Genomic DNA, 25,951 nt, shown 5'->3' with positions numbered 1-25,951 from the left:
CCCCAGCCCCTCAAAATAAGTTATTTTTAAAAAATAACTTTTTAGGGCTGGGGTTGGGTTCAGTGGTTGGGTTCACAGTGCTTGCCTAGCACATGTGAGGCCCTGAGTTTGATTCTCAGAACCATATAAGGAAATAAATAAAATAAAGTTATAGGCTGGGTGTGGTGGTGCATGCCTATAATCCCAGCAGCCCGGGAGACTGAGGCAGGAGAATCACAAGTTCAAAGCCAGTCAGCAGTGATAAGGCACTAAGCAACTAAATAAAATATAAAATATGGTTGGGGATGTGCTCAGTAGATGAGTGTCCCTGAATTCAATTCCCAGTACCATAAATAAATAAATAAATAAAGTTATAAACAAAAAAAGAACATATGCTTTAAAAAATAACTTTTTCAAATAGGGAAAGAAGATAACAACAATTTAAAGCTTGAAACATTATTTATCTATATACATTTGTGAAATGTTCACAAATAATAAACAAATTTTTTCTGTATGTATATCATGCAAAACTCTTCCAGAATGCTTTTACATTTATGTTTTCATTATCCTCATAACATCTTCATGAAGCAATTCAGAATAATCCTCAATTTAGAGACTAGAAAACTGAGCCCCAAAAGGATTAAGTCCCATGCCACAGCAAATACTAAGCAGGTGAAAGAGTTTGGAAGCAGCATGACATGACAGAAAGATATGTGCTTTGTAATCAATCATATAGACACAGGTTCTAAACTTAGCTCTTTACTAGCTATGTGACTTGATCTGGTTATTCAACTTTTCTATTTCCTCATATGTAAAAGGTTAAAGTACTTCAGGACTGGGGCTGTAGCTCAGTGGCAGAGCACTTGCCTAGAATGTGTGAGGCACTGGGTTAGATCCTCAGCACCACATAAAGATAAACAAACAAAAAATAAATAAAAAATAAAGGCATTTAGTCCATCTACAACTACAAAAAAATTTAAAAAAAAATAAATTAAAAAAAATTATTTTTAAAAAAATATCATTACTTCACTGGAACGTCATGAGAATTTAGGATAATGCCATTTAAATACCTAGTGTAGTGCTTAGCACAGCATTAATATCCAATAAATTACACCTAATTCTTCTGATATTTTCCTCATAACTTCCCCGTATAGACTTTGGGAAATTCCTGGAGAAATCCTTTATTGTTGGGTTTACTATGAGTTCATAACAGGATAAAACTCTCCCCTACTAATAGTATTACTTACCTAAAACAAAGCCAACCTGAATGGCTTTTTCCTTTACTGCAGCATCAGATTCTGCTATGTAAGAGCACCGTCTACTAAACGAGTAGGCCAAGACTGAAGCAACTTTAACACCATGATCCATCAAAGCCTGAAAACAATGATGAAGCAAATGTCTGAAAAAGAAAAAAACATTTAATAGAGGAATCTTATTTCTTTCCTTTTAGAAAGCTAGTTGCTTTTCTCTATTAATATTAGTATCATTATTTTCCAAGATAAAATGAGATAGAAAGCATTTTGCCTTATGAATTATGAAGCTATAGTAAATTAAAAATTTAGCCCATCACCAGGTACACCGGTGCATGCCTATGATCTCAGTGACCTGGGAGACGAAGGCAGGAAGATTGCAAGTTCAAGGCGAACCTCAGCAACTTAGAAAACTCAGTCACAAATTAAAAAAAAAAAAAAAAAATTAAAGGACTGGGGAATATAAATATATCTCAATAGTAAAGCCCCTGAATTTAATCTCCAGTTTAAAAAAAAAAAAGAAAAGAAAGAACTCAATTAAAAATGGGCAATGGATTTGAACAGATATTTCTCCAAAGATCTATCCACAGTCAATAAACATAAGACAATATCATTAGTGGTAATGGAAACGTAAATCAAAATCATAATGAGAAACCACTTCCCATCCAAGAAAAAGGTCATAACTTTTTTTTTTTTAAGTATTGGTAAGATCTGGAAGAACTGGAACCCTTATACATTAGCGATAGGAATGTAAAATGGTGCAGATGCTCTAATAAAGTCTGGTAGCTCCTCAAAAAGTTAAACATAGGGTTACCATATGTATACACCCCAGGCACATACCTCCCAAAATGAGAATATGTCCACAAAATCTTATCAATGAAGGTTCACCACAACATTATTCATAATAACTAAAATATATAAACAACCCCATCCATTCATCAATGAAAGACTGGATAAACAAGAGTATTATCCATATAACACAAAATTATTCAGTCGTAGGAACAACATAAATAATAATATCCCTGAAAATATTACACTAAGTGAAAGGGTCAATCAAAAAGACACATATTGTATGATTCCATTTATATGAAATATCTAGAATAGGCAAATCCATAAAGACATAAAGATTAATGATCAGCTAGGGATTAAGGTTAAGAGGAAATAGGGAGTGACTTAACATTTTTTCCTTTTGGAATGATGGTATGTTCTAAAATTAAGATAGTGGTGATGGGAGTTGTGGGGCTGTAGCTTAGTGGCAGAGCACTTGCCTAGCACATGTAAGACCCTGGGTTTAATCCTAAATACCACATAAAAATAAATAAATAATTGTACATTGCTGAAAGCAGTATGGAGATTCCTTGGAAAGCTGGGAATGAAACCACCATTTGACCCAGCTATTCCCCTTCTCGGTCTATTCCCTAAAGACCTAAAAAGAGCATACTACAGGGACACTGCTACATTGATGCTCATAGCAGCACAATTCAAATAGCTAGACTGTGGAACCAACCTAGATGCCCTTCAATAGATGAATGGATAAAAAAAATGTGGTATTATTACACAATGGAGTATTACTCTGCACTAAAAAATGACAAAATCACGGAATTTGCAGGGAAATGGATGGCATTAGAGCAGATTAAGCTAAGTGAAGCTAGCCAATCCCTAAAAAACAAATGCCAAATGTCTTCTGTGATATAAAGAGAACAACTAAGAACAGAGCAGGGAGGAAGAGCATGAGAAGAAGAGTAACATTAAACAGGGACGAGAGGTGGGAGGGAAAGGGAGAGAGAAGGGAAATTGCGTGGAAATGGAAGGAGACCCTCATTGTTATACAAAATTACATATAAGAGGAAGTGAGGGGAAAGGGAAAAAAAACAAGGGGGAGAAATGAATTACAGTAGATGGGGTAGAGAGAGAAGATGGGAGGGGAGGGGAGGGAGAGGGAATAGTAGAGGATAGGAAAGGCAGCAGTACACATCAGACACTAGTGTGGCAATATGTAAAACAGTGGATGTGTAACCGATGTGATTCTGCAATCTGTATATGGGGTAAAAATGGGAGTTCATAACCCACTTAAATCAAATGTATGAAATATGATATGTCAAGAACTATGTAATGTTTTGAACAACCAATAATAAAAATCAATCAATCAATAAAAGGTATTGTGTCCAACTAAATTTTTAAAAAAAAATACAGACTATGAGGAAGGAACCTCGTAGTTCTTATCCACTGCTGTAATCTTAGCATACAGAACAGTACCTGGCACATCCTAAGCATTCAACAAATATTTACTTAGTTAACTTGCTGAACAAATCAAATAATTTAGCAATATTCACATTCAAGATCAGCAGTGTTTTGTGAAAGTACATATTCTCTCTTTTTTTTGAGGAGGGGTGGGGAGATCCTGTGGGCTGAACCCAGGGGTGCTTTTATCACTGAGCTACATGGCCAGCTTTTTATTTTGAAAAGGAGTCTCACAAAATTGTTGAGGCTGACCTCAAGCTTGCAATCTCCTTACCTCAGCCTTCTGAGTATCTGGGATTACAGGAGTGCACCAGTGCAACCAGTTTGTGAAAGCATATTCTGATTTCTTTAGAAATGTGGATTAGGGCTGGGAGTGGTGGTGCACTGTAATCCCAGTGGCTCAAGAGGCTGAAGCAAGAGAATTGATAGTTCAAGGCCAGCCTCAACAATTTAGGAAGGCCCTAAAAAACTTAGTGAGACCCTACCTCTAAATAAAAAATATAAAAAGAGCTGGTATGTGGCTCAGTGGTTAAGTGCCCCTAGATTCAATTCCTGTTGTGAAAGAAAGAGATAGTAGAAAGAAAGAAACAAAGGAAGAAAGGTTAGGTGAAAAAAAATTGCAGTTGAAGTGAATTCATAGAAGAGAACAGCAACTATAATCAAAGACCAGATTATCTCTTTGTGGCTCCTACTTCATAATACCTATAATGAGGGCTGGGGATATAGCTCAATTGGTAGAGTGCTTGCCTTAAATGCACAAGGCCCTGGGTTCTAATCCCCAGCACCCCCCCCCCCCACTCAACCTCCTATAATGAGGAAGCTAAATTCTTGAACTCAAAAGCTAAATTTACAGAGCTGGGGTTCTGGCTCAGCGGTGGAGCACTTCCCTAGATGTGCAAGGCCCTGGGTTCAATCCTCAGCACCTCATAAAAATAAACAAAATAAAGGTATTGTGTACAACCACAACTGAAAAAATAATTAAAAAAAAAAAAAAGCTAAATTTACAGAGTATTAACTTTCCAAAGAAGATGGAGGCAAGTGAACAAATTCTCATTGTCACCAAACTTGTTTGGATTGTAAAATTACTGTGATCATTTTCTTTATCATGCTAACTGGTCTTGAGTTGTAACTCTTAAAATGCTTTCATATTGTACTTCCAGGTGTATCTAATAGATATGCATATATGTTCACCAAAAGACTTGTACATGGATAAATGTAGCAGCTGTTTATAATAGCTAAAAACCAAACAGCTCAAATATCTAACAACAGTATAAGTAATGACATATAATGGAACATTGTACATATATATCAATGAGAATGAACAGACTATAATAAATAGATGATTCTCATAAACATGATGTTGGGGTGGATGGAGAGGCAGACACAAAAGTGTACATACTGTATGAATTTACCTAAAACAAGCAAAATGAACCTACTGGTTCCCCAATTTATAAAGGCAATTTTATTTCATTCTAAGTTTTCTGATATGATCATATTTAAGAACTACTTTCTCATTACATAGACTTAATTTTAAAAAGCCAATTAAAATGAATTTATGGTAAATAACATGAATGTTCCTCAAAATATTTAAAATAGAACTACCAGTGATCCAGTGATTCCACTTGGTATACTTAACCAAAGACACTGAAAGCAAGGATTTGAAGAGTTATTTCTACACCCATGTTCACAGAATTTTTATCCATATTAGCTAAAAGGTGGAAACAACTCAAATATCCGCTGATTGATGAATGCATAAACAAACTGTGGCATATATACACAATGGGATATTATCAAACTTCAAAAAGGAATGAAATTTTGACACGTTACAACACAAATGAACCTTAAAAACATATGCTAAATCAAATAAGGCAAAAACAAATGAACAAATACAGGATCCTACTTATATGAGGTACCTGAAACAGCAAACTCACAGAGACAGAAAGTAGAATGGCAGCTTCAGGGTTGAAAGAAGGGAATGGGAGTTATTTAATGGGAACAGAGTTTTCATTAGGGATGACGAAAATTTTCTGAAAATGGATAGTGTTGATAGTTGCACAAGGTGAATATACTCATTGTCAGTGAATTGTATACTTAAAAACTGTTAAATGGTAAATTCTATATTATGCATATTTTACGGGAATTTTCTTTAAAAAATTTACCTTTTATCCAAAGCTCTCAATACTTTAGCAAAAACTTCCAACTCACAAAATTCACTGCCCAGTTGACATAAACGTCCCTGTTGGTAAAGCTGAAATAAAAATGAAAAATGATTTAAAATTCTTAAATTTAATTTTAATTTCTACTTTTAAATATTTGTAGTTTTAATGAGTAAGATTTAAAGTCACAATAATTACAAAATACTATCAGGAAAGACGCTTAGAATAAGAAAAATGGAATACTAATTTAACAAATTCCCACAATTCACATAATAACAGTTCACTAATTTTATGTAAATGTTAAGAATCAATATTTGGAGGGCTGAAGCTATAGCTCAGTGGCAGAATGCTCCCCTCACACATGTGAGGCACTGGATTCGATCCTCAGCAACGCATAAATAAATGGTATTGTGTCCATCTACAACTAAAAAAATAAATGAAATAAATTTTAAGAAAGAATTAATATTTGGAAAACACAGGCTAGGGAAGTAGTTCAGGAGTTTTCTATCTTGCCCAAGAACCTGAGTTCAATCCCCAATACCTCATTAAAAAACAAACAAACACCAAAACACTGTAGTGGTACCTAAAACATGGTAAGCATTACTAAGTGCCATATAATAATATTTTATATTGGCGCACACCTGAAATCCCAGTGGCTTGGGAGGCAGAGGCAGGAGGATCATGAGTTCAAAGCCAACCTCAGCAACGGTGAGGCACTACACAACTCAGTGAGACCCTGTCTCTAAATAAATACAAAATAGGGCTGGTGATGCAGCTCAGTGGTTGAGTACCCCTGAGTTCAATCTCTGATACCTCCCCAAATTTATATAATATTATATATTATGATATTTAATATAATAACATTAAACATAAGCCCATTATTCAAGAAACTTAAAACCATAACTTTTTTCCTTAATCCATCAAGTCCAAGTTTTTAATTCTGTGAATATTTCAACAATACAAGTGCATTAAAATAGGTTAATATTTATTGTTCAATTAAGGTTTTTTAGGTGTTCCATACTGGGATAATGAGACAAATTGGGTTTATCAAAATTGGATAGTTAAATTATAAAAAAGGGGGGCGAGGCTGGGGATGTGACTCAGTGGTACAGAATGTGTCTAGCATTGTACAAGGCCCTGAGTTCAATCCCCAAGAAAAATAAAATAAAATAATAGTAAAGACAGTGTCCAGAAAACACAGCTGTCAATATGCTCCACTAGAAGTTCTTATAACCATCTAAAGAACCTTAGTTTACTTCTGGACATGATATCTTCACCAGTACCCTAGGAGTATGGCAGGATTTCTAACTGTCCAACTCATTTATACATTGATTTTTCAGAACTGTTATTTTAAAGAATATTTCTAAAAATATGTTAAAATTAAAATTTTTCTCTCAAATAATACATGCACATGGTCAAAAAGAGACAAATACACCCTCCAGACCCTGTAACAAATACTTTTGAATTTACATATGCTATATAAATAACATGGGACTTTAGAAAGAGTTCATAATGACTGCTATAAAAAAAATCCATGACAATTGCTGGAGGAAAGAAGGAACAGATTATCATGTGATTAAATTCACATAATGGTTAGAAAATTTATATTAACATTAAAACCTTCATGAGGAGCAGGGCACAGTAGCATATGCCTGTAATCCCAGCAGCTTGGGAGGCTGAGACAGGAGGATCAAGAGTTCAAAGCCAGCCTCAGCAATGGTGAGGCACCAAGCAACTCAGTGAGACCCTGTCTTTAAATAAAATACAAAAAGGGGCTAGGGATGTGGCTCAGGGGTCAAGTGCCCCTGAATTCAATCCCTGGTACCTTAAAAAACTTTATGAGGAAAGATTTACTATTTGGGGGATTATTGTTTTCTGCTACAGAAAAATAAGCCTCATAAAACTATTAATCAATCATTGTAATATTTTCCTATTAACCAATACAGAATAACTCAAGGAAAATAAAACTGAGAATTTACAACCAAATTCTTATTTGTAAGCTACATAATGTGATAATCTTCTGATGTGGGGCAGAACCACAAATATAGTTATCAAGATAAATATACAGGGGCTGGGGCTGGGGCTGTGGCTCAGTAGTAGAGCGCTTGCCTACCATGTGTGAGGCACTGGGTTCGATCCTCAGCACCACATAAAAAAATAAACAAATCAAAGGTATTGTGTCCACCTACAACTAAAACAGAAATTCTTTTTTTAAAAAAAAGGGTCGAGGTTGTAGCTCAACAGTACAGTGAAAGCCTTGCAGTGTAAGACCCTGGGTTCGATCCTCAGCACCACATAAAAATAAGTAAGTGAAACAGAGGTATTGTGTTCAACTACAACTAAAAAATAAATATTAAAAAAAGATAAATATACATATTCCAAAAACACTAAGGTTAAAAAGCTTAAGCTTCTTACCAAAATGACTGACTCATCATTACCCAACTTTAGGCTTAGAATTTCTTTTATAAGACAGAAAAAATGAAAACAAGTTATATAACCATTTTGCCTGTATTCACTAGTTGAAAATACATAAACTCAATTTTATATGTTCTATGACTTTAACAATATCGCTTTGATGACTGAAAATTGGTCTATTCTACTAAGTGAGATTTGAAAATAGAATTTAGGATAATTGCTGCCTTAGTTACAGTTTCAAAATATTCCCTATTACAAGCACCAACATTTCTATATACTGAAATTTAAATTTTCTAGGTAAAAATGGGTTCACATTTAAATTGTGGGAAGAGGATAATAATTTTTTTATTTAAGTTTAATTGCTTCATCCTTACCAAATTTAACCAATAAGTGCAAATTAATACAATGTATGATCTAAAGGTTTTTTTTTTTTTTTTAATAACAATCTCGTATAAAAACAGCATCTAGAGCTGGGGTTATAGCTCAGTGGTGGAGAGCTTGTCTAGAATGTGTGAGGCCCTGGGTTTGATTCAACAACTAAATCGCACTTAATTATTATTATTATTATTATTTTAGTTAGCAATGGACATTTATTTTATTTATTTATATGTGGTGTTGAGAATTGAACCCAGGGCCTCACACGTGCTAGGCAAGTGCTCTACCACGAAGCCACAATCCCAGCCCCTAATTCTTATAGAGGTCTTATATGAGACAAGGACTGTTCTCAGTGCTTTTCATAAGTCAGTCATTTTGTCCTTTTACAGACGTGGAAACTGAAGCATACGAAGTTAAATAACATGCTCAAAATCATACAATTAAGAAATGTTAGGCAAGGCACTGTGGCACTTTCCTGTAATCCCAGGCACTAGAGAAGCTAAGGCAAGAGATCACAAATTCAAGGCCAACCTGGGCCCTGTCTCAAAATTTAAAATAAATAAATAAATGTCACACACACACACACACACACACACACACACACACACACACACATTTCTTGTTCTTTTCTTTTTTTTTAAGGGGCTGGGAATGTAGCTCAGTGGTACAGCACCCTGGGTTCAATCCCCACTGCCACCGAAGAAAGCAATGCAGGAATTTGACCTCTGGCAGTCTGTTCTTACATCCATATTCTTAATACCTTACAATAAACTGCCTCTTGAAATAATGAAAATTAAGAAAACAAAAAATGGGAGATTTTAAATCTTTTAATAGAAGACCTAAAGATTAACATAGAGAAGGGGAAACTGAGGTTCTAGGTTCTAGTAATGATCCTTATATCTGATTTTTAAAAATAGACTTATTTTAGTTCATTATTCTGATGTTTATATTCTGTATCTACAGAGTAATAAAGCTATGGAAAGGTTATTTTGAGTATTTCTAGCTTAAGAAAAATAAAAGTCAAATGATTCCTTATTCCTAGAAGTAGTCTAGATGTAGTAATACCTGCCACCAGATAAACAAATAAAACATACTTTAGTATATGTAACAACATATGACAAAGGCATTTTAATTGCTAAAAGAAAAATAGTTAACAGCAGCACATAAAAGGGAAAACAAAAATACCTACCTGATAAAATATTTACCAGATTTATCAAAATTTTAAATGTAAAAAAAAAAAAAAATTCAGAGCTGGGATTGTAGCTCAGTTGTTGAGCGCTTGCCTCGCATGTGTAAGATGTGTGAGGCACTGGGTTTGATCCTCAGCACCACATTAAAAAAAAAAAAAAAAGGTGAAACTAAGATATCATGTCCATCTATAACTAAAAAAAAAATCTTAAAAAAATTTAAAAATATTAAAAGTGCTCTACCACTAAGCCACACCCCAGTTCTAATATTACTTCTTTTAAACACTGATTATGGGCTGGGGTTGTAGCTCAGTAGTAGAGCGCTTACCTAGCATGTCTAAGGCACTGGGGTCAATTCTCAGCACCACATAAATAAATGAATAAAAAAAAGGTCCATCAACAACTTTAAAAAAATTTACAAAACAAAATAACACTGATTATATCACAAATGAAAATCATCAAGGAAGCTAGGCCTGGTAGCACACACCTGTAAGTAGTCTGGGAGCCTGAGGCAGAAGGATCAGAAGGTCAGAGACAGCCTCAGCAACTTAGTGAGGCCCTAAGCAACTTAGCAATACCCTATCTCAAAATAAAATATAAAATGTGCTGGGGATGTGGCTTAATGGTTAAGTTCCCCTGGGTTCAATCCTCAGTAACAAACAAACATATATCAAGGAAATTGATTGTATAAAAACCTAAAATGTTCACGAATATAAAGCACTATTAAAATTCAACAATACCACATAAAATAATAATATATGTGTAAGAGTTATTTTCATTAATACACAAAGGGATCTAATAAAAAAATGAACTGCCTAGTGATGTTTTTAGAAGCAAAGGTTTCCAGGATCTAAAATAAAAATCTTGAAAGAAAATTAAAGCAACTATTCCCACAGCAATGCAAGACAGCCCAAAATCCAGAGAACTCCTTGGGAGATAAAGGTGGAAATAAAAATCTCCGAACATTTTCTTTTTTTTTTTTTTTTGAGAGAGAGAGAGAGAGAGAGAGAGAGAGAGAATTTTAATATTTTATTTTTTTAGTTATCGGCGGACACAACATCTTTGTTTGTATGTGGTGCTGAGGATCGAACCCAGGCCGCACGCATACCAGGCGCTACCGCTGAGCCACATCTCCAGCCCTCTGAACATTTTCAACTGGCATAACTGCTTCCCAACTCATTTCAAAATTACCACAAATTAAGAGTAAACAGCAAAATCTTAACAGCAAATTAGCAAATTAATTAACAAAGTAATCTGTTTAATTCCTAACAACAACAACAAAAACCAGAAAGATTTAGAAAAAGGCATTCAAGAAATTGAGTCCAAAACTATAATGTAAGAAAAACCGAAGTCACATAGGTGCCCACATGCATGCACGCACATATGGAAACTCATGCATCTCACGTTTGTAACTGTTTGCAAGTCATTGAATCATTGGGGGAAAAAAAGACTATTATCAATTAAAATGACCATGATAACACAAAAACTGAACAGGTTCCCAAAAGTTTGAGTTAATATATTTTTATTTTGGTTTTTAAATTGTGTACCTATGTTTTATATGCATAATAGTTAATAAAATGTTTATATCAACAGTATAGGATTACTATCTAAAAACTTTCACCTCCACTGTTATCATCATCTTTAACCTGAATTACTACAAAGGTTTAGTAGAACTGGACTCTGCATTAATACTCTTTAATTTTTACTTTAGTATTATTTATTTTTGCAGTATTGGGGATTAAATCCAGGGGAGCTTACCACTGAAGTACATCCTGAATCTTTTTTTAAAATTTTGAAACAGGGGCTTGCTAAACTACCTTAAACTTGCAATCCTCCTGCCTCAGCCTCTTCCCCTTTAGTCAACTGTCCACACAGTAGCTACAACTATCTTTGTAAAAAGTAAATCATACCATGTCATTCCCCTGTTTAAAACCTTTTAATTAGTCAGGTACCTTCCAGTGATCCTAGTAACTTTGAAGGCTGAGATAGAGAGATCTCAAGTTCAAGACCAGCCCCAGCAATTTAGACTATTTCAGTAATAAAATAAAAAGGATTGGGGTATGTAGCTCAGTGGTAAATGGCCTGAGTTCAATTCCCAGTATTCCCCAATTTTTTTTTTTTTTTTAAAGTGAAACCTTTTAATGAGTTGGGTGCAGTGGCACATGCCTGTAATCTCACAGAATGAGGTTAGGGAATTGAGGCAGGAGGAATACAAGTTCAAAGCCAGCCTGGGCAACTTATCGAGACCCTGTCTCAAATTCAATTTAAAAATAAATAAAGAAGAAAGGGTGGGGATGTATCTCAGTGGTACAGTGCATGCCTAGCATGTGTGAGGCCCTGGGCTCAATCCCCAGTACTGCAAAAGAAACAAATAAATACCCTTCAATGGCACCCTAACACACTTAGAACAAGTCCAAAATCTTTGACCAATAAGTTCCTATATCTTGTCTCACCCCCACCCATCTTTCTGACCTCATCTTCTATTGTTCTTTCGATTTCTTCTGTATTCCTGCCACCTTAGGTTTCTTTTAGCTCATGACTTCTATCTCCTTACCATGATTCTTTGCCTGTTAATTTGTAATTCAAATTATCTCAACTAATATTTCACTTTCTCAGACCTTTCCCTGACTCCCCCAATCTAAACTGTCTCCTGTTATACTTTCCCACAACACACTGTGCTTTCCCTTCATAATAGCAACATGCATTCACTTAAGCGGATATTTGTTAAATGTGTCACTCCATTACACACTACTCTATGAAGTGAGCATAATCACTACCATAATATCCCCAGAACCTAGCACAATGCCTAGCAATAGATATGCATTCATTATGAATGAATAATCCAAATTAGTAGTTATCTCCTTTGGCTGGCACTCAGAAGAAACAACAAAAAATGCCAGACAATTTCTAATCTGAAATTTATAATTAGTCAACCACATATTAGTACTATTATTCTATTTATTGATACCATCCAGAGGTTGGTAAATCTGACATAAAGGGAAATACTCCAAATGCATACATTTTTTTTCTTTTACAATACTGAGGCCTGAAGACAGGCACACTGTACCACTAAGCTACATCCCCAGTTCTTTTAATTCTTTATTGTGAGACGAGATGTCACTAATTTACTCAAGCTGGCTTTGAACTTGGGATTCTCCTATCCTCAGCCTCCCAAGTAGCTGGTATGATAGGCATGTGTCAACAAGCCCAGCTCACATACAATTTCTATTGTCTCCACACCAGGGTGTAAACTTATACACTTGTTTTTTGTTTGTTTTTATACTGGGGATGTAACCGAGGGGCACTTAACTACTGAGCTACATCCTCAGCCCCTTTTAATTTTTTATTTTGAGGGTCTCGCTAAACTGCTGAGGCTGGCTTTGAACTTATGATCCTCCTGCCTCAGCCTCCTGACTTACTGGGATTACAGGTGTGTGCCACCATGCCCAACTGGTATAAACTTAAAGACAAAAATTTGGAGCCAGGCACAATGACACATGCCTGTAATCTCAGCAACTCAGGAAGCTGAGGCAGGAGGACAGCAAGTCCAAGGGCAGCTTGAGAAGCTTAATGAAGTCCCAGGCAACTTAGTGAGACCCTGCCTCAAAATAAAAAATAAAAAGGGCTGGGGATGTGGCTCAGTGGTAAAGCGTCCCTGGTTAAATTCCAAGTAGCCCCTATAAAAAAAATAAAATCAAGAATAAATTCTAGGGGCTGAGGATGTGGCTCAAGCGGTAGCGCGCTCGCCTGGCATGCGTGTGGACCAGGTTCGATCCTCAGCACCACAAACAAAAGATGTTGTCTGCCGAAAACTAAAAAACAAATATTAAAAAATTCTCTCATAAAAATAAAATAAATTCTAAATATAGCTGCTTAAATTTATAGGCAAAAATTGGTGTTTCCTATTTTAACATCTTTTATCAAGTACCCTATATTCATCACACAAAATTCTTTTTTTTTTAAATTTTTTATTTACTTTTTAGTTTTCGGCGGACATATCATCTTTGTTTGTATGTGGTGCTGAGGATTGAAGCTGGGCCGCATGCATGCCAGGGGAGCACGCTACCGTTTGAACCACATTCCCAGCCCCCATCATACAAAATTCTTACCTTACTAAACAACTTGTTATGTCTTTGTGATTTTCATATCAAAAGCAAAAATACAGGGTTGGGGTTGTGGCTTAGTGGTAAAGATGCTTGCCTAGCACGCATGAGGCACTGGGTTTGATCCCTAGCACCATATAAAAAAAGTAAATACATACAAAAAAGCAAGAATATAGGAGGGTGCGGTGGTGCATGTCTGTAATCCCATCGGCTCAGGAGGCTGAGGTTGGAGGATGGTGAGTTCAAAGCCAGTCTCAGCAATGGTGAGGTGCTTAGCAACTCAGTGAGAACCTGTCTCTAAATAAAATACAAAAAAATAAGGCTGGGAACATGGCACAGTGGTTGAATACCTCTGAGTTGAATCCCTGGTACCCTCCCCCCCCAACAAAAAGCAAGAATATTACAACTAAAAATATTCTACTTATCGTTTTATTTATTTATTTTTGGACCTGGGGAATAATACGAGTCTTTCACGCTAAGCATGTGCCCAACCACTGGGCTAAACACACCCCACCACCATTTTTATTTATTTATTTTGTGGTGCTGGGGATTAAATCCAGGGCCTTGTGCGTGTAAGGCCAGTACTCTATCAACTAAGCTATATCCCCAGCCCCGGCCCCACTATTTTTATTAACTTAATAAATATCAGGAACATCTGCACAAGGTACTATGCTAAGTTTTAATAGTGGTGACTATAATCACCACAGCAATAAAGTCAGTAAAACTACTCCCTGATCTAAAAAAATTAGATAATCTATTGAACAGAAAAATGAAGTTCACAAAATAATGATGAAAGTAGCCAGAGAGCCGAAGGAACACAAATAAAATACATTCTACAAGAAAGAAATTCAGTTGAGTTTTGCAGAGGAATGGGAGTAAAACTTCTAGATATATGATGAATAGAACAAACACAGACAAACCTTCTAGTCCTTTTTCAAATAGGAAAATACAGAAAATAAGTTTTGTATAAACAGCTGTGTTTCAAGCCTAGAAATCTCATAGTTGCCAAAAATTAAGAAAATATAAACTTGAAAACAGCTGGGAAGAAAGAAATAGAATACTTTATACCTCTGAATGACTTCATGCTAGAATAGCAAAGATCAGAAAAGAGTTCACGTAGCATATTCTATAAGCAAAGGAACCTAAAAATTAACTGCCTGCCCAAAGACAGGAGCAAAAAGTCCCCCATGAGAAACTGAAGCCTACAGATTAAGACTCATATGAGTATGCAGCAAAAATTCATATTATCTAGATGATTTACCAACAATAAATGCAGAAACTGGAATTAACAGTTGGTCAGAAACCAATGAAAACCATAAAGTCATCACAGACAAATGCAAAAACGCCAGATATTGAGGAGTAATGAAAATGTTTTATATATTCATCAGTGAAGTTTAGATTGTGGGAAACTGCACAGTTTATAGGACAAAGGAACCTATTACTTCAAAAAATGAATTGATAAGAAGACAAAACAAAAATGAAAAGTGAAATATAAAGAGAAACTTCAGCAATATAGCAGTTGGGCTAGATGGTGCACACCTATAATCCCAGCTACTTGGAGGCTAAGATATGAGGATCACAAGTTTGAGGCCAGCTTGAGCAAATTAGCAAGACCCTGTCTCACAATTAAAAAAAAAAAAAAGGGCCACAAGTGAAGCCCCATTGTAGAGCCATTGCCTAGCATGTGCAAGACCCTACGTTCATTCCAAAAGAAACCAAAAGATAGACCAAAGAAACCATCGCAAAAGAAACCAAAAGATAGACAGATATACTAACCGCTTAAGGTGTGGAACTTACCTGGATCCTTATCCAAACAAGTAAACTGAAAAATACATACAAATTTGACATCTGAGTCAACTAAAAATTTGAACAATGACTGGATATTTAATAAATTAAGGAATCACCATTAAGCTTTCTCAGGCATAATAGTATAATGGATATCAAAATATTTACAGATGAAATGATATGGTGTCTAGATTTATTTACAAACACAAGAAAGGGGGAAAAGGGGGAAAAAACAGAATCAGTGAAAAGACTGGAAAGAACTGATAATCTTTTTAAGCTCGGTGGTGGATAAATAAGAATTCATTATTCTGCTCTACATTGGTATATACTAAAATTTTTTCCATCAACATTTTTCTTTAAAGCCTTACAAAATATCCTTTATCTCTATAATAAAGTAATATTTTAATAGCATGTTATCTTCACTTACAAGATTCTTTTATTCTTGTGATCTAATCTCCAAATGTTTTCTCTCAGGCCATTTGTATTTTCTTACAAACAATTCTTTGTTGATGTGTTGTTGTACTAGTAGTAGATGGACAGCATGCCTTTTCTTATTTTTATGTAGTGCTAAGTGCCTCACATATGCTAGGCAAGCGTTCTGCCACTGAGCTATTGCCCCAGCCCTACAAACATAATTTCAATAAATAATTTTTATTTATTTTATCCATAAATTTCAGTAAGTTAATTTTTTTCCTAAAACACAATTTCTGTCTGGTTAGCATGGCATTAAATAAGTTATTTTACATTTTAAAAAGCTATTACACAATTTATGGACTGGAGTTGTGGCTCAGTGGCAGAGCGCTTGCCTCACACATGTGAGGCACTGGGTTAGATCCTCAGCAATTCATAAAAACAAATAAAAAACAAACTAAAGGTACTCTGTTCATCTACAACTAAAGAAAATAAAATAAAATTTAAAAAAGCTATTCCACAATTTAAAAAGCTATTTTTCTCCTTCCTATTGTATCAATAGTTGTTTGCCCTTCCTAATTTTAGCTTTCTTTCTTTTACCTTCCTAATTTTTAGCTTTCTCATATGTTTCTTTATTTGGCTAGCTAATGAATTAAATATTAGATAAATTACCTATTTTTAAAGGACTTAGTTCTCATTCATGCTGACTTTAAAAAAATCAGTAGTCAGGCTATTTCCCTCTTAGTACAACTTTGTGTCCAAGATAACTGACCTCCCTCCTCCCAATATTGAATCCAGGGCCTCCTGCAGATTAAGACATGCTCTATCATTGAGCTACATCCCCAGCCCCAAAATATTTTACTATTAAAAATTCTACTTTTCTTTTTTGGTACTGGGGATTGAATCCAGGGGCTCTTTACCCTTGAGTTACATCATTAGTCTGTTTTATTTTTTATTTTAAAACAGGGTCTCGCTAAAGTGCTGAGACTGGCCTCAAACTGTGATCTTCCTGTCTCAGCCTCTTGAATTGCTGGGGTTACAGGCACATGCCACAGCACCCACCTTCTACTTTCTTTCTTTAAATACATTTTTTTCTGCTTACCAAAGTTAACATATGGCCCCCCAAAAATCCAAGTATTAGAAAAATATATTTTAAAAGTATATATACACACATTTCTAAAAATGACTGCAATCCTATACTTGAGTAAATATTAAAATTTTCTTGTGTTCCTCTTGATTTTTCAGCACAGAGTAACATACATATTAAAAACACATAGCAGATTATGCTTTCATATTACTTTACAACAAGTAAATTACTATTTTGCCCAACTGCTCTGTGCTCTGGCATCTCTAGTCCAGGATATACAGAATTCTCATTTTTTAAAATTTTTATTCCAATTTGTTATATATGACAGCAGAATGCATTATAGTTCATATTACACATATAGAACACAATTTTTCATATCTCTGGTTGTATACAAAGTATAGAATCCTCATACTTAATGCCTACAATACAATATTCCATTTCTAATTGATTAGAATATAGTTGTCTTTGATTTCTGCTGCATTGAATAAGCATCAGTAGCATTTTCTGTACACTCAACAAACATTTCTACAGGAAAATTCTCTAAATGGTATTGCGGATTAAAGTGTATGAGTGATTTGAATTTTTAAACCTTTTTAAATCTTGACAATCTGATAGGTGAATACTGAATACTATTTTAAAAATATTTTTCTTTAAGCCCAACACAAATACGAAAGAGTATAACTCAAATTTTAAACTCAAAGTTTAATAAATTTTCACAAAGTAAATATACAGCATCCAGATCAGAATCCTCAAGGCCTCCCCTCATGGTCCTAGATAGTCACGGTTCTACCAAGGGTAACTTCTCCTAACTTCCAACACCTTAATTTTGGCTGCTTTTGAGAGTCTATAAATGGAATCATAAAGTATACATATACTCACAGTTTTCAAATGATGCAACAAGGTACCTTGGTGCACTGTAGGACATTTTTAATCTGAGAGAAATAATATTCAACATCTGTATCACGCCGTACCAACACAGACTGTTACCCTTACTTTCATTGATATCTTTAAGAAGCTGTTTTCAGTTATTGCTGTGATAAAAATGTGCAAAAATATGGAACAGGAAATGAGTGTTGATGTTCATCTGATTCTAAGGTTTTGAGATGTTGTACAGTGCCCAGCAATCACAAACATCCCATTAATAATTGTGATTGTTACCCCCCCACACACACATACGCACACACAATGTTTTGTCTCCACATGTCCTGTAGAATTGCCACATAGTACAATTTAATCTGTCCTTCATGTTTTATACCTGGGTATATCACTACTCCTGTGTTTGGGGGCTTTTATTAAATAAGATAAAGGTTACTTGAACATAAGCACTGTCATATGGGGTATTCTATTTGAAAACAGGGATAACTACTAAGTGCCTCAATGGTAGCATATACAGCATGGATACACTGGTCTATGAGGTAATTCACATACAATGGGACGAAGCTGGACATGGAGAGATTTCACTGTACTATTCAGAACAGCAAACTATTTAAAATTTATGAATTGTTTACTTTTCGAATTTTCCATTTAATATTTTTAGATCATGGCAGATCACAGGTAACAAAAACCACAGAAATCTCAGATAAAGAGAGACTACTGTACTGTGATTGATTTATTTTACCCACTAACATTTGTGAAACTCATCTATCTTATTTCAAGTAGTTGTTCATTCATTTTCACCAGAATTTATTAATTCTCCTATTGATGAGAATTTGGAAAATTTCCACTTTTTGGTTATTATGAAATTTTGCTATGAAAATTTCTACGTATGTATATCTTAAAGTGGAATTAATGAATTATAGGATGTATATATACAGGCATATACTTTCAGTTTTAGTAATGTTAGTTATCCAAAATGATATATCAATTTACACTCCTACTAACACTATACAAGTTTTATTGTTCCCTATCAACAATTTTTTTCTTTCTCGTGTAATCATTTTGATGAGTGTATGGTGAAAAAATACTTCCCTGAAGATGAAATGAGACTAAGTAACTAATTGGCCTTTGAATATTCTCTTTTTTGAATGCCTATTAAAGTTTTTTCATTATTTAAAAAAAAAAAAAAACTTTTTTTAGAAAATGAGTTATTTTTCTTTTTTATTAATTTGTATTTCTTTAGATGCATATGGCTCCTGTCAGATGTATGTACTGCAAATATCTTCCACCATTCTGTGGTTTGGCTTTTCACTCTCTTAAGGTATCTTTTGATGAACAGATGTTTTGGATTTTAATATAGTCATTTTTTAAAAAAACTTTCTTTACAGTCAGCTGATTTGTATTCCATTTAATAAATCTCTGATGACATAATAGAAAATTTTTTCTTATAAAACTATTAGCCAGGTATTGTGGCGCATGCCTGTAATCCCAGCTCCTCAAGAGGGTGATGCAGGAGGATCACAAGTTCAAAGTTAGCCTCAGCAACTTGGTGAGCCTAAGCAACTTAACAAGACCCTGTCTTAAAATAAAAAAGGGCTGGGGATGTGGCTTAGTGGTTAAGCATTCCTGGATTCAATCCTTGGTTTAAAAACAACAAGAAAAACAAAAACAAACTCAAAACTATTTTATTTTTCACATTTATATCAGCAATTCATCTGGAAATGATTTTTGTATATGGTGTGAGGTAAGATTAAGATACCTTTTCTCTCCTCACAGATACCAAACTGACCAACACCATTTCTTTGACCTTCCTTTCCCCATTGTACTATGTCTCTTTTATCATAAAGCAAGTGACGGTTTACATATCAGTCTTTTTCTGAACTATTTTTATTTCACTGCTGCCAATACTATACTATCTTAATCTTTTTTTCATACTTTTAAAAGTATTACTGCTAGGTATTTGGTGGTGTAAGTCCCACAGATTTTGTTCTTTCATCTTTTTGACTGCCTTGGCTTGATCTGGCATTTGAATCTGCATTTCAGTTGTGCATCCTTTGATGATTACTGAGCATTTTTCCTCATATAAACTAGCCAGTTCAAGTTCTTTGGACATGAGGTAGTTTGCCTTTTTCATACTGATTTGATCTTTCTGTATTAGGAAAGCTGTCTTTTACCTGTTAAATCCCGCCTATTTTTAAAAAAATGTATTAAAAAGTATCAATTTTATTTTCCCCTCCTGGTTTTTGGTTTCATGCTTAGAAAAATCTTCTCCATGCCAAGATGGTAGTACAATGTTGGCAAGATAAGTCGCAGAGGTATTCACCTCTTTATAAATTTTTAAAAATGCTTTACATTTTTATAATTTGTAAATTACCTTAAAAACAATTTGTTTCAAAGCTGGGCACAGTGGTACACGACTGTAATCCCAGCAACTCGGGAAGCTGAGGCAGGATTGCAAATTCAAAGCCAGCCTCAATGACTGAGCAAAACCCTGTCCCAAAAAATTAAAAAGGCTGGGCTGTAGATCAGTGGTTAAAAGCCCCTGGGTTCAATCCTGGTACCAAAAAAAAAAAAACTTTCAAGAAGACATTTCAGCCATTTCCCACTGTAAAATATACTGACCCAATAATTTATTCTAACACTTCCAAGGTTTCAATAGCCATATTTATTTATTTATTTTTGAGAGAGAATTTTAATATTTATTTTTCAGTTTTTGGCGGACACAACATCTTTGTATGTGGTGCTGGGGATCGAACCCGGGCCACACACGTGCCAGGCAAGCGTGCTACCGCTTGAGCCACATCCCCACTCCTCAATAGCCATATTTAAATCTTTCAATTCATGTGGAATTCATTTTGGTACATAGTATGATACCTCCAAATTTGTGACAATCATTTTTTGCAAACTTACCTCTATACCCTGGTTGTTAACTCTTTCCTTCTGTTCCCAGAGAAAAGATGTATTTCTTTCCCCAATGTCAAATTAAGACTAATTTCTTAATTTATGAATGATGAAAGACCAAAAAGGTCCAAGACTCATTATTTAATGCTTCTGCTCCTTAATCTATTTTCTGCCTAACTAGTATATTCAATCTCTCACTCTCTTTATCTCCTCCCTTCCCTTCTTCAGGAGCAGTCAACATTCCTATTTCTTGACCTTCTTTTCATTGAACAGCCTTCTGTACTAGTATTTTGCTACTATGCCTTCATCTGAAACTACTGACCAAAATTAATATAGTGACATTGGAATACACCAATCAAGAATATAGGGAGGGGTTGGGGTAGCTTAGTGGTAGAGCACTTGCCTAGCATGTGTGAGGCACTAGGTTTGATCCTCAGCAACATGTAAAAATAAATAACGGTATTGTGTCCATCTACAACTAAAAATATTTTCAGGGCTGGGGTTGTGGCTCAGTGGTAAAGTGCTAGCCTAGCATGTGTGAGGCCCTGGGTTAGATCCTCAGCACCACATAAAAATAAATAAAAAAATAAAGGTACAATACCTTTGTGTCCAACTACAACCAAAAAATAAATATTAAAAAAATGTACTTTTAAAAAAATATGGGGGGGGGGCTGGAGTTGTGGCTAAGTGGTAGAGTGCCCACCTAGCATGCAATAGGCACTGCATGTTCGATCCTCAGCACCATATAAATGTAAAATAAAGATATTGTGTCCACCTAAAACTTAAGAATACAATTTAAAAAAAAAATAGGGGGGTTGGAATTGTGGGTCTGAGGTGGAGCACTTGCCTTGCACAAATGAGGTACTTGGCTTGATTCTGAGCACCACATAAAATAAATAAATAAAATAAAGGTACTGTGTCCATCTACAAGTTAAAAAAAAAAAAAAACACTATACACACACAAGGATATTTCCCCCCAGAGGGAAATTTTTAAAAATATTTTTAATTTATCAATTGACCTTTATTTCATTTATTTATATGTGGTACTGAGAATTGAACCCAGTGCCTCACACATGTAGCCAAGCATTTTACCTCTGAGCCACAACCCCAGACCTGAACATATGGAAAATTTTTATTCCAAAAATACTACGGTATTTTGTCTATGACTATGCCTATTGATGGAACTAGGGATTATAGAAGAGATCTGATTTTTTCTTTGGCTCTTAAGTGGAGAAAACTGTAAACAATTCATTTTCTAAAACTTCTACAAGTTGGGCAGGGAATGAGTATCTGTATTTATGTGTGGACTTAAAGTGCTTAAAAAATGTTTTCTGTGTGAGTACTGTATTTAAATATCCTTCTTATATCTCCATTAAAGAATGGAATCCTGAGCTGGGAATAGTGGTGCAGGCCTGTAATCCCAGTGACTTGGAAGGTTAAGGCATCAAGTTAGAGGTCACCCTTGGCAAATTAGTGAGGCCCTATGCAACTCAGTGAGACCCTGACTCAAAATTTTAAAAAATAATAATAGCAAAAAAAGACTGGAATACTGATTGACCTTCTCTGTATTTCTATAGGTGTTCATAAAAAATTAGTTCTATAATATCTTCCATTAAAATAAACTACTACCTGAAGATACAAATTCTTTCCAAGCAAAAAAGCAAAGTACTCAGAAACTAAACCCTAGATTTGAGAACTTGACTCAATTACTTAACTTTCTCACCTATAAAACAGGGTCATACTCTACTTCACACAGTTTAATTGTGAGGCTAAGACAATATAGGTCAAAACACTTAACCCAGTTCCAGGCACATATCAAATACCTTCCTTCACTTTAGCACAGTACCATATTCACAATAATATACAACCACTAAGGAGTAAAGTGTGAGTGGCATGGAAGTGCACACCTGTAATCCCAGGGACTAGCCTGTAATCGTATAGCAACTTCAAGGCCAATTTAGGCAATTTGGCAAAACCCTGTCTAAAAAAATACAAAGGACTGTAAAGGATAGTGGTAAAGCACCCTGCGTTCAATCCCCAGTTGTTGTTGTTGTTGTTTTTAAGGAGTAAAAGCGTACCAAAAAGAAGCAATTTCAAAACTTTGTGAACTATGTGAGACAGAAAATGTGGCAATGCACCATCTGTTCATACCAGCTAATAATAATCTTCAAAGGAAAACCTTCAATTAAAAGTAAAAGTTACTAAAAATGCCCAAATATTTTGAAGAAATTCAAATAGCAAAAATAAATTCCCAGTGATTTCCTCTAAAAAGTGTACCAGATTACACATGATTTAATAAAATGGACAGAGACAGCACTCACAAAACTGCAGTTGTCCAGTTTGAGAAAGATCTAATTTGTCCTTGGGGAAGAATTTACCTTAAATGAACAGAACTTCCTTACCTATATATAAAAGTAAACCAATGTATCAAGGAATTTGAAAGGAGGGAAGTTTTCCTCTAAATCCAAAGATAATAATATGCATAGCCAAAATTAACCTTTTCCAAATAATGGGGGGGACACATTTTAATTGTTAAAATTAGGACAAAGAGACTGGATTTAGCAGAATGCAGTATGCCAGCTGCTAATCCTGAAAAAATATTCCGAGGGTGGAGAAAGAAGGCAATCTTCCCAATAAAACTTCCATAACACACCATACAAATACATGAACATACACATCTGTTAAATATCAGTTTACACTGTTCCAGCCAATTTACAAATCAAGAAGTATAATCAAGAAGTATTTAAGATTTAAAAAAATAAATCCTATCCTACTTCTAGTTACATTTTGCAAGGCAGCTACTGGTGACTAGGGGTTATCCATGCTGATTCAAGGCAAGCACTGAATAATAAATCCAGTGTTCACATTCAAATGTGGAGGGGCAGAGGAAAAGGGAGGCTCCGAGTTCATAAAGTTCTCCTCCCTCTGAAAACACTGCAAAAATTGTCTAAGAACACTTACCCTTGAAACTCCTTGGAGACTTTTTGCTCAGAGATTTTTGAGGGGGAGCGACATAGGAATGCTGCACGATTGCAACTTTCAAATACATAATTTAAATTTCTAAAGTTTTTTTTTTCTTTCAGGAAATTTCACCCCTTCCTTTTTAAAGAGTGGATCAACACTCTCATATTAATAAAAATCCCCAATTCAACACCAAATGTCAACCAAAAAATTCGGAGCTTTAAAGTACATGCAAGTAAAGCACACAGACTATTTCCAATACCCAACTCCCTTCCAATTGGGATCTAAAAGAAGAAAGGAAGCAACGCGAGGCGGGGGTGGGGGTGGGGGGGATACTTGGGAAAGAAGGGCAATGGGGTGAGAAAGTGGAAGGGATGGGGAGGAGCAGAGCAAAAACTCCAGCTGATGCTGATACTTAACTGAAAGAACAGAATGGAAAATATCTGAAAATATAGAAGAGAAGGATGGGACAGAGGCGCAACAGAGGAAGTCCACGCAAAAGGCCTACTCCAGGGGGCCACTGTGTAGAAGGGAACACCAAAATGGGGTAACACTCATTGGGAAGAAATATCAAGGCCCTAAAGTTTAGGAGAGAGAGGATGAGAAGAGAGGGTGTTTCCTGTATTGGAATCGTGGATACCGCACCAGACGTCTCGGTGGCTAGCCCGCTACGAGGGGTGAGGGGTTAACTGCGGGGGTTCGCAGACGTGGAAGGGGGTGCGGCTCCAGAGGTTGCGGCAGGAGAGCCCGGAGCAGCCAGCGGTCCGTACCTTATAGTAAACATCAAACTGGATGTTCTCGGGCAAGGAGCGGATGTCTCGGCGGGAGCGGATGTAGTTGTCCACGACAGCGGAGATGGCGGTGTTGTACAGAGTCTCTGGGATCCACTCTAGTTCCACGGCCGCCATCTTCCTTCCCTCCTCCTCCGCCTCCTCCGCCTCCTCCTCCCGAAGGCCCCCGCCTCCCTCCGTAGCGAACTCCTCTGCGGCCCCGGAGGATTCGGAGGGGCGGTGGCAGCCACGCGGGCACACGGTAGAAGGGCACGGCAGCCCTGGCTCCTAGGGGGCGAGCTGCAGGGAAGCGGCAGCAGACGCAGGCGCGGGTAGAGAGCGGGACAGGGAGCAGCAGACAACCGGGCCGAAGCCTCACATTCCGGGTTTGAGAGGAACCCGGGTTCCGTCCCAGCGCCGATCTCTGCAGGGGCGGGACTGCGTGTGCGGCGTCATGACGTCAGCGCCACGCCGATGCGCTGGAGGGAAGGAATGCGGCAGGCGGAAAACTTGGGAAGAAAGAGCAACGTCCCTCCCACACACATCCTACTTTTTGAGGGGCCTGGGATGAGGGTAGATGCGAGACTCTGCCCAGGGATAAACTATTACAAGTTTTCAACCCTCCATTATGAATCACTCGAGTCCTTCAGCAAAATTCTTTATCGGGTTTCTTGGACGCGGATCCTTTTGAGTTTCAGGTAAAAGTTTGGATCCTCTCCCTAGAAAAGTACACAGAAATCCATACGTTGAAAATTATGCATTCAGGGAATTCACAAATCGAAATCCTTCCTTAGCCAAAGTCCTAAACCCAAGTTAAGAAACCGCTGTCCAGGAACTAGAGATTATGAGGGAAGGGATTGCTTTTGATTGTATGACCTATTCGCCCCGTTGGAACTTTTATCACTCTTCTTAATCCAAATAAAATTTACAAAAATAAAAAAAAAGAATAGGAGTCGCTCTAGAAGAATTGGGTAGAAAGATTATCCTGATTATGGCTGACACAAAGACAACTATAGTGGTAAGATTTTTAAAAAGGCTCATTCGTGTCTATGAGAGGACTTAATGATAGAAATTAATATTTCAATCTTCTTCCAGGATTAACAGTCCGACTTTAAAGGATTATCGAATAAATGGGAGTCCTTGTTTCAGCTGCTTTCCTTCCTCTTCCTGAAAGTCTGCTATTAATGTAGTTTAATTTTATAAGTCTGTGATTTGAAGAACTTGCAACATCTTTCTGTTGTAGGAATTTAACAAGGAAATTATTGCCATTGCTGTGGATGACACTATCTCATAGTCACTCTATAACAATGTAAATACTGAAGACAGCAATAATAATAACCTGATATTTAGCTGTAAAGGAAATGGAAGGGGTTCTTTAAATTTACCCTTCACCCAGGTATTTCAGTTAATAACAGTGGTTAGATAACTTAGTGAAAGAAAGAAATATGCCATGC

At 36.0% G+C, this 25,951-nt stretch overlaps 1 protein-coding gene across 1 annotated transcript in view; it reads right to left on the bottom strand.

The window, feature by feature from the left end:
- Positions 1–24,950, bottom strand: part of Appbp2 (amyloid beta precursor protein binding protein 2) — a 53,473-nt gene extending 28,523 nt beyond the window's left edge. Inside the window, exons 1-3 of the mRNA XM_005321539.4 lie at positions 24,498–24,950; positions 5,630–5,718; positions 1,227–1,378 (exon numbers count right to left, since the gene is read on the bottom strand). Of these exons, the coding sequence (XP_005321596.1) occupies positions 1,227–1,378; positions 5,630–5,718; positions 24,498–24,635 (379 nt within the window). The 5' untranslated portion in view covers positions 24,636–24,950. The remainder of the gene's footprint in view (positions 1–1,226; positions 1,379–5,629; positions 5,719–24,497) is intronic.
- Between the last annotated feature and the right edge of the window lie 1,001 nt (positions 24,951–25,951).

Source organism: Ictidomys tridecemlineatus, chromosome 3 (genome assembly GCF_052094955.1).
Source record: "Ictidomys tridecemlineatus isolate mIctTri1 chromosome 3, mIctTri1.hap1, whole genome shotgun sequence".
Classification (NCBI taxonomy): Eukaryota; Metazoa; Chordata; class Mammalia; order Rodentia; family Sciuridae; genus Ictidomys; species Ictidomys tridecemlineatus.
This window is presented reverse-complemented; position numbering and strand designations above follow the sequence as displayed.